This window comes from Pyrus communis, chromosome 15 (genome assembly GCF_041283825.1).
Source record: "Pyrus communis isolate YQ-2024b chromosome 15, ASM4128382v1, whole genome shotgun sequence".
Lineage (NCBI taxonomy): Eukaryota > Viridiplantae > Streptophyta > Magnoliopsida > Rosales > Rosaceae > Pyrus > Pyrus communis.
The window spans coordinates 38,942,106-38,954,762 of NC_142579.1; the positions used below are offsets into that span (position 1 = coordinate 38,942,106).

At 36.1% G+C, this 12,657-nt stretch overlaps 1 protein-coding gene across 1 annotated transcript; it reads left to right on the forward strand.

Annotated features, from left to right (window-relative positions):
* Positions 1–1,729: 1,729 nt before the first annotated feature.
* Positions 1,730–7,051, forward strand: LOC137747961 (QWRF motif-containing protein 2). The gene is made up of 6 exons (XM_068488083.2): positions 1,730–3,537; positions 4,512–4,631; positions 4,941–5,057; positions 5,158–5,247; positions 5,782–5,889; positions 6,518–7,051. Exons 1-6 carry the CDS (start codon positions 2,116–2,118, stop codon positions 6,587–6,589), a joined length of 1,929 nt encoding a protein of 642 aa, XP_068344184.1. The 5' UTR covers positions 1,730–2,115; the 3' UTR covers positions 6,590–7,051.
* The last annotated feature ends 5,606 nt before the right edge of the window (positions 7,052–12,657 follow it).

Below are 12,657 nucleotides of genomic sequence, written 5' to 3' on the forward strand. Positions count from 1 at the left end.
TTTCCCTTTTGAATGATTCAAAGTTAGCTAAGCCACCCAATAATCATACTAGAAAACCAATTACTACATATTGGTAACCTTCTTCTTCATAATTTCATTATATTTAACCGAGCAAAAGGTGAATCATTCTAGTGGATAAAACTTTTTTCTATTTCAATTCACTATAATTTGAGTTCAAAACTTCCGGATTAAAACTCTACCTCTATCAAAAGTTTAATTTAGATTAGTAATATCAATTCTAATATATATATATACATATATATATATATATAACTGTTATTATCACTCCAAAAATCTCATTCCACTCTTTACAAGTGTAATTTTTTTTACTCATTATAAAAAGTTTGAAGTGCAAAATAGAAAAAATGGAGCAAGCGTAGGTAACATCCACCTAGAAACCAATAAAACTTCAATGAGTGGCTAAGTATTGGGAAATTAATTCGTTTTAACAAAGAAGGGAGAAAAGAAGATGTCAAATTAAATCAAATCATTAATTTTCTTATGGTCATAAATTATTTTCTCACATTAACATCAGCCATAAATAATACGAAAGTTCATCGCCAAATTTATAGGTTTGACAAATTTTTTTATTTTTATTTTTTGAAAATAACGATGTCTTCATTTAATTAATTACTAAATATATTATTATTTTGTAATTGACAAGAAAATTGATAGAATCCAGAATTTCTAATGGGTTGGTCAACTAAACACCTAATTTTTCATACCGGTGTTGAAGAAAGGAACAGCATAACGTCTCTTCGAAGATTCATATTCCTTCTCCACATTCGTATCTCTCTTTTGTTCTTGGTGACGCAAATTACACACAACCTCATGGCGTGCAATCTTAAGCTCACAACTCGCCGCCACATGTAACTCCTTAAATAAATTCTTAAGCTTAAATCGCATTAACTATCTTTCGACTCTTAAAATTACCATACAGTTAAACTCGCTTATACAATCAATAAAATATTGTGGAACAAAGAACGAACATGAAAAAAAACTAATCTTTGATGATCCAAGTGCGCATAATTTCATACTTAAATCCAACATATTTTGAGTTTGGCGGTCATAGAGATATATGATACTACCATTTTATATGTTATATTAGTATGTTTTTAAGAACTGTTATTGATACTTTAAAAATATACTTTTACACTTACCAAAAAATATGTAGGTGTTGCACATCTAAAAATAATATTGCAAAAATAATTAAATTAAGAATAATGTTATCCACACACCCATTTTTACTTCTCACACACTATTCTCAACTTTTGACCATCGGATTGAATGAATTGAAGAAAATTAATAACAAAAAATTAACAAGAGCACATAAAAGATAAAAAAAAGTATATAAATAATAATATTATTAAATTAATAACAATACGTGACAATGTTACTCTAACAACTTCTGAGTCAAGTCCTAACCTACTATTTTAAAGTTCAGATTAACAATTAAAAAAGATCCCATTGCCTAAAACCAGCGTGCGCCCGAAAGAACATTAAATAAAAAGGAGTGTGCTATCCACACACCTCATTTAACTTCTGACACATATTTTGATAATTTTTGTCTGTTGATCTTCTTCAATTCATCTAATTCAACGGCCAAAAATTAAAAAATGTATAAGAAATAAAATAAGATGTTTAGATATCGCATTCCAATAAAAAAAAAAAGCGAAGAAAAAAACAAAATAGAAAAATATTTATTTAAAAGTGAATTGAAATTGAGCCCACAACCCAAACACGGGTGCGCCTGCTGCCTAGTACGACAGTTACGCTCCCAAATATCGCCTAATCAACTTCTTCTCTTGCCGATTTAATCGTAACGGTCATATATCATCGTATAATCTTCCACATTACAAATTATCCGATCACTCCCCAAAAAAGCACTTTTGTAGAAGGCCGCCCCTCCCCATAACCTCCCTCTGACTCTCCCCTCTCTCTTTGTTTTCCTAATTTATTTTTCATTTTTTGCGATTTTTAAAATTTTTATCTGAGAGCTGTTGGACTCGCAGGGATAGTCGGAGGTTTTGCTTTTAGGTCCCTGGAATTTCGTTAATCTGCGAGGGGTTAGGGTTTTTGGAGGATGAGATTTGAATGGGATTTTGAGTTTCTGCGATGGTACCTGCTGTGTCGACGACATTGAACCCCAAAGCCGCGTCCCAAGGAGGAGGTCGTCCTCAAAACGGCACCGTAAGGCCGCCTCTTCTGCCTTCTGAATCCGACAATGGCGTTGCTGTTCCTCGCCGCCTCAAAGCTCGGGAGGTCACTTCTCGGTACATGTCCTCCTCCTCCTCTTCTTCTTCCTCAACCTGTTCAAATTCAAGGCGGTGTCCGTCGCCGTTGCCGTCCAGAACTGGCGGTTCGACGGCGGCGACGCCGTTGTCGCAGTCTGTGAAGCGCTCGCAATCGGTGGAGAGGAGGCGAGTTGTCACTCCTCGCCCTAATTCTTTGGATTTGAGGATCGGGAATGGTGGTGCAGGCGGCGGCGGCATGTCCGCGGCTCAAAAGCTACTGTTCACTTCGACGAGGAGCTTATCGGTGTCGTTTCAGGGCGAGTCCTACTCCCTCCAGGTTAGTAAAGCGAAGCCGGCGCCGTCTCCGAATACAAGGAAAGGCACGCCGGAGAGGAGGAAGGTCACGACGCCGTTTAGAGCGGATCAGAGTGAGAATTCAAAGCCGACAGAGCAGCAGCTGTGGCCTGCGAGGTTGCGGCAACCAAATAGTATGAGTAGGAGCTTGGATTGCACGGATGAGAGGAAGAGGGTGAGTGGATCTGGGGCCAATGTGGTTAGGGCATTACAAAACTCGATGGTGGATGATGTTGATGGGAGATTGAGGTCGAATTCTTGCAATTTAGGTTCAGTGAAAGCTACTGAGCCAGTTGATGACGGCAGTTCAGCTACTACACAATCTGAGCCTGTGGCTTGTTCCGATTCTGATAGTGTGTCTTCCGGCAGTACTAATTCAGGACCACACGAGCTTGGTAATGTCGGTGGTGGTGGCGCAAATGGCTACGGCGGTGTTGAACAAGGGCCACGGCCTAGAGGGATAGTGGTCCCTGCGAGGTTTTGGCAAGAGACTAACAATAGATTGCGCCGCCAATCAGAGTCTAATAAGGGTAATGCAACCAAAAATATGGGTTCTCCTAAACAGATTGAGAGCAACAGGTTATCTATGGATAGTCCAGTGTCATCTCCTCGAGGTGTTGTGAATAGCAGGGGGCAGTTATCCCCTATTCGTGGAGCTGCTCGACCTGCTTCCCCAAGTAAGCTCAGCAGGTCTTTGGTGCCATCTTCACCTATGAGGGGAGTGAGCCCTTCTCGGGTGAGGAATGGAATGGTAGCTACTCCAAGTAGTAGTTTGAGCAACATGCCTTCAGTTTTAAGTTTTGCTGCTGATGTTCGAAGAGGGAAGGTTGGAGAGAACCGGATAGTTGATGCACATGTGGTGAGGCTATTACATAACCGGCTCTTGCAGTGGCGTTTTGTAAATGCTAGAGCTAATGCCGCCCTAGCTGCACAGAGGTCCAATGCAGAGGTATAGCTTCTGGACTTTATCCTGAATGTGTGGCTTATTTGCTTGGTTCCAATAACGAATAGATTTGTTTTGTTAACTATTTTCTTGTTTATGGGACCTTTGTTTTATAGGGGAATCTTTGACTGCTTTTGGGTTTCTTTTTCTTAATTGATCACCTTTACATCTCTTGGTTGTAGAATTTACATGTAAATTTAAGTTGTGATTAAGTTTCTAGTCTCTTAATATTATGCTATGGCCTCCCTTTTAGTTTTGTTCATACGATACTGTTATTTTCCCCACAAATGTTTAAAGTTGGATATTCATGTGTAAATTCAAACGAGACTTGTGTTTGCAGTCAAAGTTGAGGTAATCTAAGGTATTCTGTTTTGTGTGTTCTGATCTAAAACATGCTTGGGGAGGATGAATGACAGAAAACAGGGGTTCTAAGTTGTAAGTTGCGAGAAAGGAAAAATGGGTTATTTCAAGTCATTTGATGGGAGTTGTCATGTGATGCGTACTTGTGTATTATAAATGAGAACCTTCAAGGTGGTTAACTTTATAGCTTGTTGGCACAAAAGCTTGATGATTGAAGTTTGACATGCAGCTTTGGTGGAAAAAGGCTCTCTTGAATTATTATTGGCGTATGCTATCAATAGGCTTTATTTGGGACTCTTCTTGGAGATTATTTTCCTGTTTTGACTATCAAAACAGAATTCGTTGTTGTGCAGGAATATTATTCTGTAATTTTTAATTTTTTTTTTTTCTAACTTGGGATGAAAAGTGAATTGTAGATGGATGTGGATAGTTACCACTTATTAAAACTTCTTGGGTTAAAAAAGGAATCTAAAGTATTACAAATAAATACTGAATTAGTGAAGGATGCATGAATTCAGGTTTAACTGCTTCTCTTTGCCTTGTTATACGTGTTAATGTAACCCATTTTGACCACTTAATTCTTAACTCTAACTTTAGTTGTCTCAAATTCCTTCCATCAGAGAAGCCTCTATAATGCATGGGTAACGAGTTCAAGACTTCGTGAATCTGTAAGACAAAAACGGATCGAGTTACATCTGCTGAGGCAACATTTGAAGCTAACTTCCATCCTAAAGGGGCAAGTAAGACCTCTGACTACATTCTGCCTTCATTTCTTATCAATCTTTGGCCTGGTTATTCATGATTGTCAGTTCATTGCATGTGAGTTCTGCTCCTAAAGGTCACTTGTTGCTCATTTTTCACTTACACACACGCTCACAGATATAGCTTGCACTGAAAAATCTGAAAATTACTTATTGTTTAGAGGAAAGAATTCTGTCTTCATGGCCATTTGGTACTCCTCAATGTATGCATTGCTTTTGCAGAAAGAGATTTTGGCATTGTATTTTAATGAGTGTTGAGTTTAATCCTTTATTGCTTGATGAGTGCAGATGACATATCTGGAAGAGTTGTCACTTATGGATCAGGATTACTCTGATTCTTTGTCAGGGGCCATCGAAGCTTTGAAAGCTAGCACACTCCGCCTTCCAGTTGTTGGTGTAGCAAGGGTATGCACCTCTCCTATACTTCTTCTTTAGCTAGTTCCTTATATACAGTGACAGCTCATTGCCTAACAATTTATCATTTGTTGACTCTTCATTGCTACAGGCCGATGTCTACAACGTGAAGGATGCTATTTCTTCAGCAGTTGATGTGATGCAAGCGATGGCATCATCAATATGCTTATTGTTATCGAAGGTGCCTTTTTTTTTTTTTTTGATCATTGGAATCCTTGCCTTCTGTTTTTGTTTTTGCATCTAATCTATAACTAGCACTTTTATTCATAGTTCATGCCTTCTAAAAGTCTGTGCACTTAAAGTCCTATCCGGGAATGCAAATATGGGTTATTTCGTAATACATGTGAGTTCTAGAGTGTGATGGTTGACTTGCTATGTAGATACAAACGATGTAGTTTAATTTAGAATTTCTGCTGCGGGTGATGCCTTTTTGAGTAGAATATGAACGACACGTGACAATATCAAATCTAGTGGGTATAACAAAGGGGTTCCATAGGTTTTCACTTACAGTACCAGTGGTGGGCAGATCTTATAAACATGGGGTGATTTCCGTGATGTTTTACTCGTAATGCATTTAGACCTACCTCCCTTAAAATGCGTGAACGACCAGTAATTATGTCCAATAATAATGCATTTGGCCCTAGCTGACAAACTATTGAACTTCCTGTTTGACGTTTTGTTTTTCCATTGGTCTGAAACCACGTGTAATTAATAGGTTGGGGATGTGAACTTTTTCGTGGCTGAACTTGCAAATGTAACTGCGAAGGAGCATGCTTTGCTTGGTCAGTGCAGAGATCTATTGTCAACAGTTGCAGCCATGCAGGTAAATTTCGTATTTGGTTTCTGTTTTAATATCAAAATCATCTAATGGATAGTAATTAGACAACAGTTTAGTGGTAATTTACGTGAATATCTTCCCAGTGTGTTACTATGTGATAAACCTGACCCTTGCACAAGTTAAGCCTGAACAAATTCTTCTGCGTAATCTGTACTGTTGATTTTGTGAAAAGGCAAAATGATAGATGTGACACTAATGTTTGACATTACCGGTGCTGGTAGTTATGTATGGTTTATAATTTTGCACATTGGCATTGTCCTTTCAGATTCCTCCTGTCCTCATTTATATCCACTTGAGATAAATTATCACATAGAAGAATATAGTGCGGATTGTGAGCATTATTCCTTGTGCTTCTACGACCTCGAAATCTTACTTCCGTTCCCAAGCTAATCATGAAACCTAATTCATTATTGAAACTCCTACCCCAGTTTACTTTCTAGAAATACAATGACCCTGAAATTTTGCGTAATTTTGGGATGCAGAAGTGTAATTAACCATTAAAGGGTACAATTTGAGTGGTGCTGATTTCTATTCTCCAATAGCTTTTAACATTCTTGTCCTCTCTTTCTCATAGTTTATCTTATCCGTGAAAGTTTCTTTTTTTAATTATCAGGTGGAGGAATGTAGCCTCAGGACACATATTTTACAACGGAAACGCGTACCTGACAGCCTCACGAAAGTGTAACGCTAAATCGTATTATGACTGCCTAAACAGCTAACATCGACATCAGATTCTTTTTCCTTTTGCACAAATCTGACCTTCGAATCCGTGAAGCCGAAGCGAAAACAAGAGAGAGAAGATTAAAATGGGTGACTTATGAAAGCAGGAAAGTGCTTAAATTATGCCGGTTGCTGTGTTTAAGGTACTACGCGGAATTGAGATGCTTACGTGCATATATAGCAGGAAATTTGTCTTGTCAATATCAAATTAATTTATGTACACACCTTTGCTTTATCCATAAGTGAAGAGGAAAATATGTGTAAATATGTGCAGTGATGCTTTTAATTTTTGTTTAATTTAATAGCTTTTGCAAGTTTATATGTCTATTAGCGGGTGGCGTTGATAGAAAACTACAATTGCTTGTAATTGCTATCTACCCAGATTACCATGGGCTTCCTACTATTTGAAGGAAGCTGTGAGTTCCAATCTATGGTATGAAAACTTTCAAGAGCGGTAACTTGTTTTGCGTGATCAGATACAGCGTGTAACTGATCACGCAAAATATGGTCCGCCTCCTGATCAGCCTATTTATGTTGGAGTCTTTCTATATGAGTCTAATTTCATAAGCCTGTTTTGAATGAAGTCTACTAGTATTACACCATCATATGTGAGGCCTAAGTAGACAACACCTCCATCTCAGTTATTCACATGTCCAAAATTTTGACACGAATTACAATACTTGCCATTGTATAGTTTTTGAAATAAATTGCTAGATTCTGACGATTTTAGGGGCGTGGAGTTTATACATTTCTCCGAACCCTTGAGTTTTAGAAATTCAGACGATTTTGACAAATAATAATAATCTTGCCGATTCCGGCGTTGTAGAAATTCAGATTCAAATTATGAGATAAAAATATGATTCATGCAAATAAACAATCAATGCAGGCAGGACTTTGAGTTTTGAAGGATTCATACATTGTTGTTAGTTGCTTTTGTCGTTTACCCATATGAGTGGAAGGAAAATTATTTACTTAGGAGGAAATATAATTCTTCTATTAGGCTGGAAGTTTACGTTATATACACTTGATTTTGGGGAATTTGTTTTATGAAATTGGGTTTAAATTACTGATTTGGGTAGCCACTTAGTACTAGATCCTAGTGGTATTCCTCTTCACTTGTAAGTGAGAGCTCTCGATTCTCACCAGACAAATTTGAACCATAGTATTGCTAGTCCATTGTAAGGAATATTACCAGTTTCAAACTTAAGACTTCTTACTTCTAAACGAAGATGAATATCACCGGATCATAGTACTGAGTGATTTATGTACGATATTTTAAACAAGTGAGTATCAATAGCTAACGTAAAATTCTAGACCTCTATTATATCAACAATAAATAAAAAAATTTAAAAAAAGAAACAATGAGAGAGTGTGGGCAGGGGACCCACAGCATCTTGTGATACGCGGCGAAGCGAATGGATTGGAGCAAAGTTGTTGTCTTTTGGAACGAACAGTGTTACGTATGTGTGTCCTTTTCCTAGGTTTTAAAATAAAGCTGGTGACGCCGTGGAAGCCACTTGCAACGGAGGAGGAGTGTATCCGTGGATGGAGGCTGACGTGCACCGCACCATTTCTAGCTTTCTATAATCCATCCATTGATTTGATTCTCCTTTCGGTTGCGGCCCTCCCCATATTCATATATGCTTGGATTAAAATCCCATTTATATATATGCCTGCTTCGCCACGCTCACACACAATACCTCCACCCTCTTCCCTACGCAACAATTTTGATGACATGTCTAGGACATGTCTAGTGTTAATATATAACCCTAAGCCGAAATAAATTTATAGATGTCGTTGTACCGGTGACACAAGACACTACAATAATGGTGTATTTTTCTCATGTAAACCTTATCCTTCACATGGGTTGAATCTCTCTTGTCATCAATTCGTCACGCTAGTGGTTTGTAACTCGACTGTTTAAGAGTATTCACCTTACACTCGATGTCAAGTGTTCGAATCTTCTTCCTTGTAATTTAATATAGGAAATAAGCAATTATTGGACAATATTGCTATTAGGATGGTGCTGGTTGCAATAAAAAATAAAATCCCCTTCAGCTCTTGTACTTGAGATGAGAATGGTTCAATGAAGTTGAAGTATATACATATGAATGGTTGGCTTAGCAATATATTCTCTCTACTCAGTTATAGAGATTTAGAATTTGACTCACACAAAGAGAAGTGTTATTGACACTTCAAAATTTTCATTCTACACTCCTCACAATTGTATTTTTCTTTCCAAATATAGAAAGTTTAGAGTATAGAATGAAATTTTTGGAATGCCAATAACAATTCATCACACAAATGCAAAGTTGATTTATATTTATATATATATATATATATATATATATAGCAAGTTCAATACCAAGTTATGACTCATTGACATGCGTTAACAACTTATTATAAAAAAGAGATTATGACTCACTCTCGTCTTTTGTTTGTTGTAGTGTCTTTCATCTCAACATTCAATTAATGTACGTTGTAACCCATGAACTGGCCAAGTTGACTTTATATTTAAACTGGTCATTTATTTTGTTTTGAAAAACCTCCAAATCACATACGAACTGTTCTTTTAAAAGGATTGTATTGTTTTTTACACTCTAAAAAATTAATTGTGAACTTGTAAGTTTTTTATATTTAGAAAAAAATATATATGAAGAGACCACAATTGAATTTTTGAACTGCCATAATACCAGTTCACTTGTCCAATAATTAATATAGTGCTATTGTTTCGCTTAAAAAAACCAACTTATTATAAAGAATGCATTTTTTCTCACCGCCTAAAACACAAAAACCAATTTGATGCATATCAAGAAAAAGAGAAAATCAGGTAGATGCATATCAATTATTATGATGAATGTAAGACTTTTTATTAATCCTGGTGCTGGGGACAGGTGGGCAGTTGAATGCTTTAATTATAAACAAGCACCAGATTAGGCAAATCGTAGGGCCTTTTGCATTTCCCAAATCTGTGTGTTATCTCGAACAACATGCTAATAGTAATTAGAAACGAATGATCACTAATTAACTGATTTAGTAAAACTCACAAGTCGGAAGCACGTTTGACATCAATTAAAAAATTAGGGAAATTTTGAAATAGGTCCAATTTTATAGATCACATTTTGAAATAAGTTCAATTTTTAATGACTTTTGACTTTTAAAATAAGTCCAATTTTTAGTTACTTTAGATTCATATCAAAAGATCCCATTAAATTATACGCGTGCATACAAATTAATAAATTCAAATCATATGTTGTCATTCCTTACGTAAGCATTTTGCCCCCATTATTTTTCTTTGTTTCATATGTACTTGTCGCTGCCACATGTATTCCAGGTGGATAATTGTAATCTCCCCATGTTTACTCATAAAGTATCGCCCTCTGTTACATGTTCAAGAACATCAATACGCCACTTATGGTTTCAGAAAAATAGGTTTCTAAACTACCGATTTAGTCTTTGAATTATTACTCAAGTGAAAATTAGGTTTTTGAATTGTTTTTTCATAAAAATAGCTTTCTAAACTCATTACAAACAGCCAATTTCATCCTTGCTGTTAGATTTCAAGTTTTTCCATTCAATTTTCTGTTAAATTAGGTCATGTGATTTGCACATGACATATGTATAAGGGTAAAATCATCATTTTCTATGGCCATACAATGGTGTTGGTCTTTAAGGTAACCAGGACTCTTTCAAGAGAGAAAAGAGACAGCGCCTGCTTCGCTCCTCGGCTGTTCTTGCGCCTATTGGTTGATGATCTAGGTGCATTGCACTTTAAGGCGGTTTTGAAACTTTTGCTCAAAAAATTCTCAAACAGAGACAAATCTTGACGAATTTTCAACGTTGGTTGAACAAAAAGATCTCTTTCCAACTCAGAGATGGTGGGGAGCCTCCACGTTACAATAAGTGTACTTAATTTTGTTCATCAGATGAATTTTTATCGAGTACTTAATTTGGTTCAATAAAAAATCAAGTTATGTTGTCTCTTTCTGTGTTTGCATAGATTCCATCGTTGTACTAGGTTTTAGGGATTTTAATGCTATCAAATTTGGTTTTTTTACTTATGTCGAATTAGGTGGTCCTAATGAATTAAATTGGTGTTTGTGTGGTCCTATTGTTTTCATACTTGAATGCGCTGGTTTTTTCCAAATGTCCTCTAAAACAAGGAGAAGGCAGCAACAATGGACAAGTAAGTATTTAATATTGTAACCCATGCATTTCTTCCATTGATATATTCAACTAATGGAAACAATAAATTCTTACATGCAGGGAAAAGGTAGAGCTAGAAGGACAAGGGGAAGGGTATGGTTTTTTTGTAGTATACTTGCAATCAGTTTGATTTTGAAATGAGAGAAAGTGAACAAGTGGTACAAGGCCAATCGGTTCCAACTGGAGAACCAAGAAGGTACAAATCTGCAGCAAAAAGAGCGAGGACTTGGAGACCATGAATGTTCAGATGTTGTGTTTTGTAAAAGATAATTAATGACTTGTTTTGTAAAAGGCAGATAATGACAAAGTAAACACTGCCTAGGACTTAAGAAAGGCAGTTCATGACTTGCTTTGCTTGCCTAACCTTGTTTTGTTATGTGGAATTGGTGCCTTAGACTTTATTTTTGGATCGAAAATAGAGAAAATATAGTATGGAATTATTTTAATGAAATTTGTTGTTGAGAGTTGAAATTATTTTCATGAAATTTGCTTTGGGATGGTCAAATTGAAAGCCCTTAATGTTTGTATGATATTCCCAGCTTAAAAAGTTGCAAATTAGGCTTTATAAATTTCAAATTTTGGGAAAATTTGAACGGGAAAAGTGAGGAGATGGATGTTTCTCCTGGTTGTGTTTCATAAGCGATGAAATGATGATTTTATCCTTCAAATTATGTCATGCACAAGTCATATGACCTAAGTTAATAGAAAATTAGATGGAAAAACTTGAAATCTAACAGCAGTGATGAAATTGGCTGTTTGTAATGAGTTGAGGGGCCTATTTTTCTGAAAAAATAATTCAGAGACCTAATTTTCACTTAAGTGATAATTCAGGGACTAAATCGACAGTTCATCCTATGTTTTATAATCAGTTAAATATACAATGTCATGTGAAAAATTAAAAGTATGTTTCAAATAGTCATTTACGATGTAAAATGACGTATTACGAGTACATATAAGTCTTTCTCTAACAACAAAGTGTTAAGTCTTCTTCATGTGAAAATCAAGATAACTTTCCACTTGTCCTCATCAGCATGAGTTAATCAGACGGGTAATAATGCCAGGGAAAGAGATCCTCCAAATCTCTTCCACCAAATACTGTCAATTAACAGGACTTTGAAATTTAAGCCAACAGCTAAAATTATTATAACTTTTAAAAAAATTCTTTATTTTTAACCGTTAAATTAAATTTTAAAAACTTGAATTAATTGATTGATAAGAATTTGCGGAAGGAATCGGAGGATTCCTTTTCTAATGCCAGGGGTTGTGTAATTCTCACATGCTCCAAAGGTGAAGATGTACGGCCAGGCCCAGGACAATCCCATGGAAACCTGCGTCGCCAGACGGCAATCACGACACGCCACCATTACCATTAGAGAGGTGTCCTATTCACATATCATTTTTTACAGATTTGGATCCTCTCCTGAGCCTAAGGAGAGGATCCTCCTGATCAAGACACGTGGGTCGTTGAATTTTTATTCAACAGCTACAAACAAGATATCTTTTTAAAATTATAATAATTATATTCGTTGGATGAAAATCCAACGACCTACGTGTCTTGGATAGGAGGATTCTCTCCTTGGGCTTAGGAGAGGATCCAAATCAATTTTTTATATCATACATACTCTCTTAATTTGAGACAGTTGAATTGAATTTATTAAAGAAAATTAAAATATATAAATTAATAAAAGATGTGAAAAATAAAAAATGATGTATAAATAGCACATCCCAAAAACATCCCAAAAACTCTTTACCCCGAAAATATAAGACAAATAATTGAAATAACTGAAAATTAAATTAGAAAAATAAGAAGAAATAACTTCACCGGAA